Source organism: Heteronotia binoei, chromosome 16 (assembly GCF_032191835.1).
Source record: "Heteronotia binoei isolate CCM8104 ecotype False Entrance Well chromosome 16, APGP_CSIRO_Hbin_v1, whole genome shotgun sequence".
Taxonomy (NCBI): Eukaryota; Metazoa; Chordata; class Lepidosauria; order Squamata; family Gekkonidae; genus Heteronotia; species Heteronotia binoei.
In genome coordinates, this window is record NC_083238.1 from 26,608,360 (window position 1) to 26,621,392 (window position 13,033).

A 13,033-nucleotide genomic window follows, 5' to 3' on the forward strand; every position below is an offset into this window, starting at 1 on the left:
GGCTCACATGGTAGCAGCCTTTGTTCTTCTGCTTCAGACCAACTTGGCTACCCACCTGAATCTATCCTGAGATAAAGTATGTGCCACTTACATCAAGCTGTATAATGCACAAAGTTCTTCTGCATATCAGATATAGCACAGCATCCACTTCAGGCGCAGGTTTGGTGAAAGATAAATGTGTGGATCTTACCTCGGCTGACATCCATCGCATATAATTCTCTGAGTCCATGGTCATTCAGCGACTTGTCCAAGTCAAGAGTGTCCTGAGATTGATAACTTTTCAGCAACATGGTATGTAAAGGATCGAAGTCACATTTGCTACAGATGACTGGCAAGAGCTCTTGAAGTGGTGCATGAGGACTAACTCTGACAATAGTCTTCTGAGTCTTCTTGTAATTAATTACTACTCTCACAGTTTGCTGGGGGGAAAGAAAAACAATTTAGTAACTTCTATTCAAAATTATAGCTTTCAATTACTATTTTCAAAAGTCTTAATCGATCAGGTATGGTGGCTATGGAATAATTTCTCCAGTTCTCATTAGTGTAAGAAGTTCTCCAAAATTCTTATTTATTCCTCATATCCTCACAGCATGAGACTCTTCGTTTAGGTCACCAATTAATTTTCATTACTCAGTGAGGGATAACAAAATGGGCTTCCCAAGTTAAAATGTTCTGTCTCAATGGTATACTAAAATGGATTCAGGAACCAGTGAAATCTTGCTACTAGCTTTCTATTCTTTATCTTCCCTTCACAGTTCTAGAAGCACAAGAAAGAGATCTGAGCATGAGATGAAAGGAAGGCTATTTTGCTCCTACTTAATGAAAGTCCTCCAGCACTTCACCTTAGAATAGTTCAGAGAAAGTAAGGTTATCTATTCATCTTTCCCAGGCAACAAGGATTAAAGCAGGCAATTTTGTCATGGATGTGTCTAAGCAGTAATCATATTTTGAGCACCAACAGGATAACACAGACTAACCTTATGGTCCATGGCTAACCTTATGACAAATACCAAGCTTTCAAATGAAAAATTGCAAATGCACTTATAAATGGGTCAATGCCATATCGTGGTTAGAGTACTAGACTAGGACCCAGGTTCAAAATCCCTACTCAGCCATGAACCTTGTTGGGTGACCTTCGACAAAGACATAGGATTGTTGTAAGGAGGAGAGACTGGCATAGATGACTGTGACCTATATGGCCCAGGCTATCTTGATCTCATCAGATCTTAGAAGCTAAGCAGAGTTGGTCCTGGTTAGCATTTGGATGGGACACCACCAAGGAATATCAAAGCAGCTAGCAGAAGCAGGGAATAGCAAACCACCTCTGAACATCTCTTGCCTTGAAAACCCTATGGGGTCTCCATAAGTTGGCTGTGAATTGACAGCAAAAAAAAAAGAGAAAAAAAAGTACTCCAGAGCCCTTGAGGTAACAATAATTAATAGGGTTGCCACTTACATGGTTTTTTCAGAGGAACTTCCTAAAAATGCTCCTGACAGTAGGTCCTGACAGTATTGCTAGTGGACTACTGTGCAGTGTTCCCTTGCACAAAGCACACCAGTGCTTCATGAGGTAGTGAAGCTAGCAAGGCTAGCTGTCACTTCCTGTATCACTCCTTGGTCTGCTTTGATGCTGTCTCTCCCCTTCCCCCCACCCCAGAATGCTACTCTCAGGGGCTCTTTTCTTCCCACTAACTCCTTCTCATCCCACTTCTTTCTCTGTCTGCCACGAGGGCAAGATATGCTTTTTGAAATCAATCTTGATTAAGGATGGGCATAAACTGAACCATGAATTGTGATTCGTGCTAAAAATGGCTGAGTCATAGTTCGTTCCAAATTGGTTTGTTTGATCCTACCACAGCCAAATAGAAAAATCAACCGGCCTTTTTTTTCTTGGCATGTCATTTGGTTCATATTTGGTTCGTTTTTCCAGACAGCCTGGTATGATTCCCCTGACCCCTACACTTCTATTCAGTTTCCACTGAAACTGAGTAGAAGCTGCACCTCTGCTCTCCCTAGCACCCCCCCCCCCCAATGCTTCTGGTCAGTTTCCAATGAAACTGACTAGACAGGGGCACCTGATTTGTGGGACTGTAGCTCCAATTCACATCAAACTTGGAGAGTGGGTAGAGTCTGCTGAAGAGTTTGCTACAAGCTTGGCATCTCTAGCCCACTTGGGGGCCATTCTACACCTTCCCAAACTGAACAAACAAGCTAACCATGAATATTTGGGAAACTGAAAAAATGCAAACCAAACCACCGAATTAGGTAACCCAACAAATCACAAAACAAAACAAACCACCATTTTCACATTCCATGCCCATTCCTACTCTTGATTCCAGCTTAGATAGAACCATTTTTCTCTACCTTTCCTATACAGTATGAATTTTCTCCACAATAAAGGATTTCTCTTTCTTTTCTAAACCAAGAAGTCTTCATCCCCCTTCCACAGCTCAAATCAAACTCTTAACAGCTGGGGGAAGGAATGTTATATAAATACCCTAAATAGAAACTTTACAAATTGAGTTTTGATCTCTATTCAGGAGGTAAAGAGTAAAGTGTTGAGCTTTCTCACCTCTGGAATGATGGGAGTGGGCTTCTTCTTGTCCATCTGTTTTGGCTTTAGAATCACTTTGTCTACTTCAAGCATTCCAATGGGTGTGTTTGGCTGGAATTTGATCTGCTTTTTCTCAGCTGATATCAAGTCTATCGTGTGGCTTGAAGGATTTAAACGGTATTGTGCACAAAGGTATACTAGTAAATCCATCATCGGTTTGCTGGGGGAAGGGAAAGTGAAAGTGGCTAAAGTACAAAACAACTGAAAATGTGAAAATGTAGTTGCAATATCCTTTATCCATGACCATTTGCATTTTGAAATCCAGAGTTTTTTTCCCCCATAGGTCAATAATGACCCAAAAGTCCCTATATTGCTTCACAGTGCCATCCTAATCAGACTACAGCTTTCTACGCTCATTGGCTTCGGCGGATTTAGAAGGGTATAGCTAGGATTGTACTACAAGTCACACTTCAGTTTACAGCAACCATATTTGAGTAATTCTCAGATTGAGAGAAAGCCAACTGCTTTGGAATGATGTTACAAAGGAAGTTAAACAACTACAATAAAAAAGCAAAATCCAGAATTTTGTATGTATAAATTACTCTTGTTAAATATTTGGAAAATGACAGTCAATAGTAATCTTTAACCACTTTGCAGAAAAACTTTGTTAGTTCACAACATAAAATATAACAAAACTACACACTTGTTTTATTTATGTAAAATGCTTTGTTTTGTTTATTCCCCATATAAACTATGTCACTGAGTGCCGTGACACAGAACAGAAGCATTTCTTACACTCACTCACTTGTATGATGTCTGGAGATACAGAACTTAACAGAATGTAACATGGAGACGTGTGGTCTTCTCCATATATTCTAGGGTGCCCAATCCCCAGTAGGAGGAAGCCCTCCCCTCACTTCGGGGTTAGCAAAACCCTAAGTCAGATCTGGAAACCCTAATATATCCTAATGTGTGCATTTCATAGCTTTGGAGGAAATGTGGAAATCTGGCCAGTGGAAGCGCGGTAATTAAGTGACACTTCCACTCAGTGCAAACCAACTAGGTTTCCACTTAACATCACTGACCTATATCTCACCATGCTGCTCAGCAAAACTTGAAGGTTTTCCCCCAGCCTAAGAGGGCCTCTTCTGCCTCTGAAGAATCACTTAGATTAGAAGATGACTTCTAGCTTTGCTGAGAAGCATAACAGGAAGCAGGCCACTCAACACAGAAGTCACATCTGCACGTTGTGCCAAGAAAATGACACTTTTCTAAATAGGCAAAAAAAGAAGCTTTTTTTAAAAAAAAATCTTGACATTGTCCATAAAGCATGCTATTATCATTTTTAAAATCAGGACATCTTAAATACTGATCACTTTTACTGTCTGATCTTCCACTCTGCTGTTCAAAGTAAGAGGATCAGGCTTTCATTTCCTAGAAGGAGTAAATCTCTTCTGCCATCACTGAAGCTTAGTCCACCTTCCCTCATCTAAGTAGAATCTCCCATCAGTATTTGAAGAAGAAGATGATATTGGATTTATATCCCGCCCTCCACTCTGAAGAGTCTCAGAGCGGCTCACAATCTCCTTTACCTTCCTCCCCCACAACAGACACCCTGTGAGGTAGATGAAGATATTGGATTTATATCCCGCCCTCCACTCCGAAGAGTCTCAGAGCGGCTCACAATCTCCTTTCCCTTCCACCCTCACAACAGACACCCTGTGAGGTGGGTGGGGCTGGAGAGGGCTCTCACAGCAGCTGCCCTTTCAAGGACAACCTCTGCCAGAGCTATGGCTGACCCAAGGCCATGCCAGCAGGTGCAAGTGGAGGAGTGGGGAATCAAACCCGGTTCTCCCAGATAAGAGTCCGCACACTTAACCACTACACCAAACTGGCTCTGCTTTTGTGTTACTCCATGGTACATGAGTGCCACATACGGTTGCCAGCAATGTTCCCTCTAAGCTAAGTTAGTGTGAGCTAGCTCATAGTTTTTTTAGCCTCCAGCTTGCACATTTTTGTTTTAGCTCAGGAAAAATGGCCCCAGGACAAACTAATTTATCACAACTTTAATGCCAGTAGCTCATGAAGTAGAATTTTTGCTCACAGCTTAGAGGAGCATTGGTTGCCAGGTCTGACTCAGGAAATATCTGGGGACTTTGGGGGGTGTAGCCAGAAGCAAGGTTATGACAAGGGGGTTAGACTAGATGACCCCGGAGGTCCCTTCCAACTCTACGATTCTATGAAACACAATAAAACTCCAAAGGGAGTACTGGCCATCACATTTAAAGGGACCGTGGTCCTTTTAAATGCCTTCCTTTCATTGGAAATAATGGGGAGATGGTAGCACCTTCTTTTGGGGCTCATAGAATTGGTCCAATCTTTTAGAAACTTGGGGGAGGGTTGAGGAGAGGCACCAGATGCTATGCTGAAAATTTGTTGCCTTTATCTAAAAAAAAAAAACACCCCCAAGAGTTCCAAATACCCACAAATTGATTCTCCATTATACCCTATGGAAACTAATCTCCATAGGGTATAATGAAGTGCCCAGATGACACTCAACTCCCCCCCCCCAACACACTCTTTCTGATAACCCTGAAGCAGGGGGAGGCCTTCAAACCAGGGGAACTCCTCCTCCCAACTGGGAATTGGCAACCCTAGCCTTTCAGAGACAGGCATCATATGCTGGGTGCTGCAAAAACTCTTTGTACCTGTGTAGAATCATGAGATAGCTGATGCCCTGAAGCCTGCTCCATAGAAGTCTAAGCTCCAGATATGGGCACTTTACAAATCAGATTAAACAAAGGCATGTTAACTTAGATGATTTCTGTACTATAAGGCCCTACACCTGATTTACTGTACATGGTACATGGGCAATCTATTACTGCTTTAAATGGCAAAGCACAAAAAAAAATGAAAAACGTTTGCAAAAAGATGTTCCTTACGCATTTAGAATTCCAGACATCTTTGTTCCCTCTATAACTTAAAAGCTCTATCTGCCACAGGTCTCTCCCTCTCACATTCATATATGACCTTTCATGTCCTTTAGGTTCCAGGCCAAAACATAACTTTTAATTCAGGCTTTTAATTAGTGGTTTTATCTATCCCACTTTTTAATGGTCTGAAGTTAGTCTTAACGGTAGTTTTATCCATTTATCCATTATCCATTTTAAGCTCTTTGTGTCCATGGGCTTGTTCTAATGGCTTGTTGCCTTAATGTTGGTAATATTTTAACTGTGAGCCACTTCAAGTAGTATTCTGAAGAGATGTGTGTATGCATTGATAGGCATGCCCCAATGCATTCAAAATACTTAACCATGGCAAGATTTACATGCAATGACAAACATGGATTCATAGGAGGCAACTCAGATTGCTGCATTTGTGCATATTATATTTGATTACAAAATACACAGAAAGGGATTATATATTCACAGTCACAAATCAACCAATTAAAAATATCATTCAATGATTACAATAAATCCTTAGGAATATTGTTGGTGTCTGAAAGAATCCCCAAAGTCCAGAAGAAAAACTCAGAAATTTAGAAGAACCACCCAGAAATTTCAGCAATTTATTTTCTACCAATGGACTGTATCCAATTCTTATTACTTAGAAATTAATTCAAAGGACACCAATAGGAAAATTACCACCACAGTAATTTGATCTGCTGTTTAATTTCATTCTTCCATGTCACATCTCTATGCCATTCCAATATTCTGGATTCAATCCTCACATAAAGATAGAGTTTAGGTGCTTGAATAAAGATGTAGAAAAAAATGTGCTTGAATCAAGATGTAGAAAAAAACAGTTGGTCACACGGGAGGGTTGGTTATTCATAGGGTTCGTTCTTCATAGGACTCATGATCTGGTGCAAAATGTAAAGATTTATTGCACCAACTGGGAACAGTGACCACAATGCTTTATTAAGTTCATGATTCATGTCAATTGAAAGCTACTCCTAAAACCAATTATACTAATTTCAAAAAAAGGAAACATTACAAAAATGAGGAGGCTAGTTAGAAGGAAACTAAAAGGGAGACTGAAGAAAATCAAATTTATAGCAAATACCTGGAAGATGTTTAAGCTACAGTAACTGAAGCACAGGTAGAATACATTTCCCACATTAGGACAGGTCCAAGCCTAAAAAAGGGGCCTGCCTAGTTAATGACCCACTTCAAGGAATCCATAAAAGGCATAAAGGCTTCTTTTAAAAAGGGGAAGGTCTGCCCCAATGAAGTGAACAGAAGGGACCACAGACTCAGAAAAAAAAAAGTGTAAATTAATAATTACTAAGCATAAAGAGAATCTGAGGAGTGGGTTGATAAATGCATGAAGATAAACCATACACATTTCTTTAAATATATCTGGAGTAAGAAACCAGTCAGAGAACAGTTGAATCTTTGGAAGATGAAGATATGACAAAGAAACTAGAGGAAGTATTTGCATCTGTGTTCACTGTGGGGCATTTACCCAGGTCAGATTAACTATTTTCTGGAACAGACTTTGAGGAACTGAGTCAAGTTGAGGTGAAGAGAGATAAGTTCTATACCTAACAAGAAATTAAACACCAATAAGTCTCTGGGTCCTGACAGCATTAGGGGTGTGTGCTGTGTATAAACAAAGCTGGAAACATACCTGATAAATACCTTTGGGATTTTTTGGGCCCCCAGATAGCTGTAGTTACAGGGCATTTAAAGGGCTCTCAGTCCTTTTAAATGCCTTCAGAGTGAACTTTCAGCAAGGCATTTCAGAGTTCACTTGCCAGGGCTTGGAGAAGGCATTCTCCCTCTTCATTGTAAACAATGGCGTATGGATGTAACTAGTCACAAAAATCACGTTTTTATATATTACATTTATCTATTTATATAAAAACAAAAATTAATATATAGATATATATGTAATATTTATATTTATTCATTTACTTGATTTATGCCCTGCATTCCTCACAAAGGGGACCCAAAGTAGCCTACATCATACTCTTCTCCATTTTATCCTCACAACAATTCTGTGAGGTAAGTTAGGCTGAGAATTTGTGACAGGCCCGTGATCACACAGAAAGATTCCACTGCAGAGTGGGGCATCAAACCTGGGTCTCCCAGATCCTAATTTGAAACTCTAAGACCATACTATCGTTCAGGGTGACATAAGAACATAAGAGAAGCCACGTTGGATCAGGCCAACGGCCCATCCAGTCCAACACTCTGTGTCACACAGTGGCCAAAAATTTTATATATACACACACACTGTAGCTAATAGCCACTGATGGACCTGTGCTCCATATTTTTATCTAAACCCCTCTTGAAGGTGGCTATACTTGTGGCTGCCACCACCTCCTGTGGCAGTGGATTCCACATGTTAATCACCCTTTGGGTGAAGAAGTACTTCCTTTTATCCGTTTTAACCTGTCTGATCAGCAATTTCATCGAATGCCCACGAGTTCTTGTATTGTGAGAAAGGGAGAAAAGTACTTCTTTCTCTACTTTCTCCATCCCATGCATTATCTTGTAAACCTCTATCATGTCACCCCGCAGTCGACGTTTCTCCAAGCTAAAGAGCCCCAAGCGTTTCAACCTTTCTTCATAGGGAAAGTGTTCCAGCCCTTTAATCATTCTAGCTGCCCTTTTCTGGACTTTCTCCAATGCTATAATATCCTTTTTGAGGTGCGGCGACCAGAACTGCACACAGTACTCCAAATGAGACCGCACCATCGATTTATACAGGGGCATTATGATACTGGCTGATTTGTTTTCAATTCCCTTCCTAATAATTCCCAGCATGGCGTTGGCCTTTTTTATTGCAAACGCACTCTGTCTTGACATTTTCAGTGAAAGTGGCTGTTGTTGAACGTGAACAAGCAGCTAGGCGTGGATGAGTCATGCCATTTGCATGGTACAAGTTACCAGGTAGTTGCTTGTGGGCTTGGCTCTGATGAGTCCTCCCCTCAAAAGCCGAAGCAACCCTGGAAAGGCCCTGCCCTCTCTCTCAGCCTTTTACTAAGAGAAATCAAGCCCTGAAGGCTGGCTATTCTATGTGGCTGCATAACAGCATCTACTGGGGGCATCTGTTTCTTAAAGCTATAGGAACTCCCTGAAATTTTGGGAGCGTTTAACTCCCCGATGTTTAATGTTTTTTACATTTCAGATTTTTCTACAAACCTCAAGCTTTCCAGACATGTCTTGTGAGTTCTTGGCTCCAATCTTAAGATTTAAATATCCACAGATTTGGCCATGTTGAGAATTACTAGATATACTGTCAGAGATAGCATTACTGACCAGCACGCTGGATTTCATGGATATTTCATCCAACATGAAGAAATCGAACTCAATTGGCCACTGAGTCTTCCAGACCCTACTCTCTTAGGGCACCCTGCTCCTCTTCCTTTTTTGGGGGGGCTTTATAGTCCATCTGCAAGATAATTATAACCTGCTTTCGGGACTTGACTCACAGTCTGAGAACCAATGAAACAGACAAGTCTTCTGCTTTAAAAGTCAGTATTTTCTTTTTTCTTGATATAAATTTGTAGATTAGAGTAAATAATGAAAAGGAGCAAACAGAAGGCATACATCTAAGTACAAACTAGAAGTAACATCACACAAAGATGCCTGAAAACATGCATAAGATAAAATGCTGTAGAACGCACAAAGTTATTTTAAAAATCCCCACTTAGTAGTTCTGCACAGTAGCACTCAACACAGAAGCTTTACTCTGTAGCTTTTAAGTTGCTCTTCGGTCAACCCTGATAATGAATAACGGAGATTATGATGAAATAAACTTTCCACCTCCTAACTGGAGCAGCTTACACAACATCTCTATGAATTATAAAAGGGTCCTGTTGAATGAAAGACTCAACAGAACGCGTCACAGAAAAGATTACTAAGTTGCATAAAAAGGATTGCCTTAAAAAATTACATGCATTTCCTTCTCTGGGCCTCCCCTAAGCTATCATTTTTGGTTAACTGCCGTGTGAGGTAGCCACATGACGGCTAGCAGGTCTCCTTGTTATATTACTAAAAGTCTGAGGTTCACAGCTCATTTGGCCCAATGTATAAAAACTTCTTCTAAAATGCCCAGTTCTAAATTGCAAAACTGGTCTTCCTGAAATATTTCACCACAAACTACAGTAATTAACTGGTCAGCCTCTTTTTCTAGACACTGGTATACAAACAAAGAAGGACATGCCAAATAAAATGGTTGCATTTAAAAAAAAAACTTGCTGACATATCTTATTAGATTCTTAGTGCCTGACTGCAACTTACTTGCTTGACTTTAGAAAAATGTTAGGATATATATCTAATTTTTGGTGTTTGAAAACCAGGGACCACCCAGATGCAATTGAAGACTAGGAAAATATACACATAGCCTCTTTGTTTCCACTAGGCAGACTGTAAAATAGCAAACCAGCACTATCACCGCTGTGAACGCTGCATCATTTCTTGTAAGCCTTTACCACACTGAACTTAAATGACTTCTGCGCATAGGCTACCCTTTGTTGCAAGATCTTTGGACTTAGGATGCTATCACATCAATTTTTATTCAAAATGTTCTAAGTCTAAGGCTAGTTTCTAAATCTAAATCTAAGGCTAGTTTCAAAACAAGCAAATTATTTTTAACTTGAATACAGAACATGCATCAAATAAATATTTCCTAACTGTATTACTATCAGTTCACAATCTGAGCTTCATAAGAGCTAAAACATACAGAAATCTCATCTGCGGAACAGATTTTTTCATTTTAGTACCTATTGCTAAGTAGACTGTATTCAAAACAGTCTAGCAACCTGCCAATCACACAGATACATATAGAGTTGTGCATAAACAACCCAGTGCATCAGAAGTGCATGACACTATTTTCTAGTTGGCTTCAAAATTTTGCATGCTTTGGATAATTAATTGGATGCTGTTTGCAGTAAATTATGGATAGAACATGGATATCAAAATGGGCTGATGTGATTGAGTCATCAGCTACACACTGGTGAGGCGGAACTATTTATTCATTACATATTTATCCTGTCAGGCTTACATCACGGAACTCAAGGCAAAATAGGTAAGATTCCCTGAAGGAATTTTACCATACATCTTTAGCAAGACTGCCATGATGTGATTTTCAATCACTCCCTGTGACTGGTTCTTAAACATTGAAGTAAAGTCTTGTTCTCAAAAATATGCCTATTAATGGCTGCAGTACTGAAGGAATGGCAAATGGTTATTAGAGAATAAGAAATCTTCTTTTGAAATAACTGACTTAAAGATAGACTAACATGCTAATCAGATCTTATGTTCTTGTTTATCTTTTTCTTTGAAGGCCTAAAATTTTAATTGCAGACCATCATTATTTTTAGATAATAAACACAACCTATTAGGGATGGGCATGAAAGCCATCACAAACCTAAATTTATCACAAAAATTGCCTGGTTCATGAGCTGAGAATGATGTGACCGCATCTGCAACAAACCTCCCACAAAGTTAAACGGTTTTAATGGAAGTTTGTGCAGTTCGTGTTGGTGGTTTGTGCAGCAGACACACCAGCACCAATCAATTAATTGTCAAATCAATGGGAAGGATGGACTTCTAGAGCCCTTCTGCAGCCCTGGAAACACAAACTGTGGCCTCCAAAGCTCGACAGGCTGTGCTTGTGCCAGCAAGAGAGCTCTCATTCTGTTCTATTACCCCAAATTCTCATGCAGCTGTTTTAACTTTGCAGCAGGCAGTTAGGTAGAGAGAGAGTTAGAGGCAGAGAGGAAAGGCAACTGAAAGTTACTCCTCAGCATGAAAACAGTAGAGGTGGGAGTAACTGATGATTACTCAAGGCTTTGAGACAACTGTCCTTCTGCTCAAGCTGAGCAGAGGGCTCGGTCAGTGGGTTCCTCGACTAAGGATCCACACTCCCCCTCAGTGAGATTTCTGAACCCTCAATTTCTTCCCTCCCTTTCCGTTTGAGCCCTTGGATCCTTGACTTCTACACATCTAGACACTCTGCCCCCCTTGGCTTAGCATCATCAGCTGCCCTTGCTGTGCCTGCCCCTCATCTTGGTTTCCCAACTTGTCCAGGGACCTCCCAGGTGGACCTGGACTCCAGAGAACCAAGAAAGGCAGGTCAACATGCAGAAACATCAGGGGAAGGAAACCTGAAGGCTGTAGCAACCCCTACATCCTGGCGAGATGGAAGACCGCTGCCCGTGGAACAGACTGGTGGCACTGGGACCACCTTCAAACATCTACCTGAAGAACCAAACTTGAAGGCAGGGTCTACAGAGGAATCACTGCCAAGGGAGCAAAGCAGGCCTCCAACCCACCCTCCAATGAGTCGCTCGGGGAAGGTCGGGAACACCTGGTGCACCATTCCTCTCCATGGCCACGACTCAGTCTGTCTGGAGACACCTGAACCAGGGAGGCAGGACTGACTGAGGGATCAGTGAAATAATGACATGAACTGGGGAACATGTACAGAGGAAATACATACTCTGCCTTAGCTGTCTGGTTAGAGAGTAGTGCCATTCAGACTCACACACCCCATGGCCTCCAGAACCCAAACTTTTCTTGAGCTGTGCCCTGTAGTTCAGCTCAAAGACTGTATAATTCTCTGGAGTATTAAAAACCCCTCTTTGTATATTGTATCTGAACTCAAGGCTTGGATGAACGGCAGAGAAACACTTTCATTTTGAGCCAAAAAAATAAATTTCAAATCAGTTCTAGATTATATTTTAATAATTTTATGTACATGAAGCAGCATCTGTGCCCCTCTGGATCACAACAAATATGGGTTTGCATATCCACCACTGATAGTTTATTCATGTCTTTGTCATTCTAGCCTGGAAAGTTACCACAACTACAACCAGGAAGTATTTAGAAACTTTCTTCAACATACTTGCCATTAATAGAAGTAGACTTGATCACTTCGCCCGGAAGAACCACAGACAACTCGATGTCTCTGTCAATGATATTCTCTTTTTGTTCCATGGTGAAGTTAATTAGTTCTGAATCATCAAATGAAGAAAACTCAGTACTTTTTCTCTCAGGTGGAGGGAGAGGAGCTTTCGGCTTTTCTTTTCTTCTAAAATAGAAAAAAAAATGGGGTAAGAATCCCTTTAGTAAAAAGTAAACGAAACCTATTTTTACAAACAGAACAAAGTGGCCAAGTAATTCAAGGACTGTTTCACAAAGCATCCCAAGGGAAAGTTTTCTGAACAGCAATGAAATAATTTTTGCCACTCTTAATCATTTGATCTTTTTTTCCTGTCTTACACAATTGCCTTTTCTTTGAAACTTTACAATTAAACATTTGTCTTGATGAAATTGCCCAGGCCATTATTTATTGTATTTATGTTCATATCTGGATTTACCAAGATGAGAGAATTTATATTGATTCTGTCACTTACTCAAGTCTGATTTTGAACTGGGATTCTGATGTTTGAAACAAATTTGTACAATCTGAAAAGAAATCTGAACACCCTACTAAAGTATAGGTAATACCTCCACATGAAAT

The 13,033-nt window shown here is 40.4% G+C and overlaps 1 protein-coding gene across 1 annotated transcript in view; it reads right to left on the bottom strand.

Moving 5' to 3' along the window:
- The window catches only part of COBLL1 (cordon-bleu WH2 repeat protein like 1), a 144,459-nt gene that overhangs the window by 37,366 nt on the left and 94,060 nt on the right, over window positions 1–13,033 (bottom strand). Inside the window, exons 2-4 of the mRNA XM_060257229.1 lie at window positions 12,416–12,601; window positions 2,573–2,774; window positions 191–419 (exon numbers count right to left, since the gene is read on the bottom strand). Of these exons, the coding sequence (XP_060113212.1) occupies window positions 191–419; window positions 2,573–2,774; window positions 12,416–12,601 (617 nt within the window). The remainder of the gene's footprint in view (window positions 1–190; window positions 420–2,572; window positions 2,775–12,415; window positions 12,602–13,033) is intronic.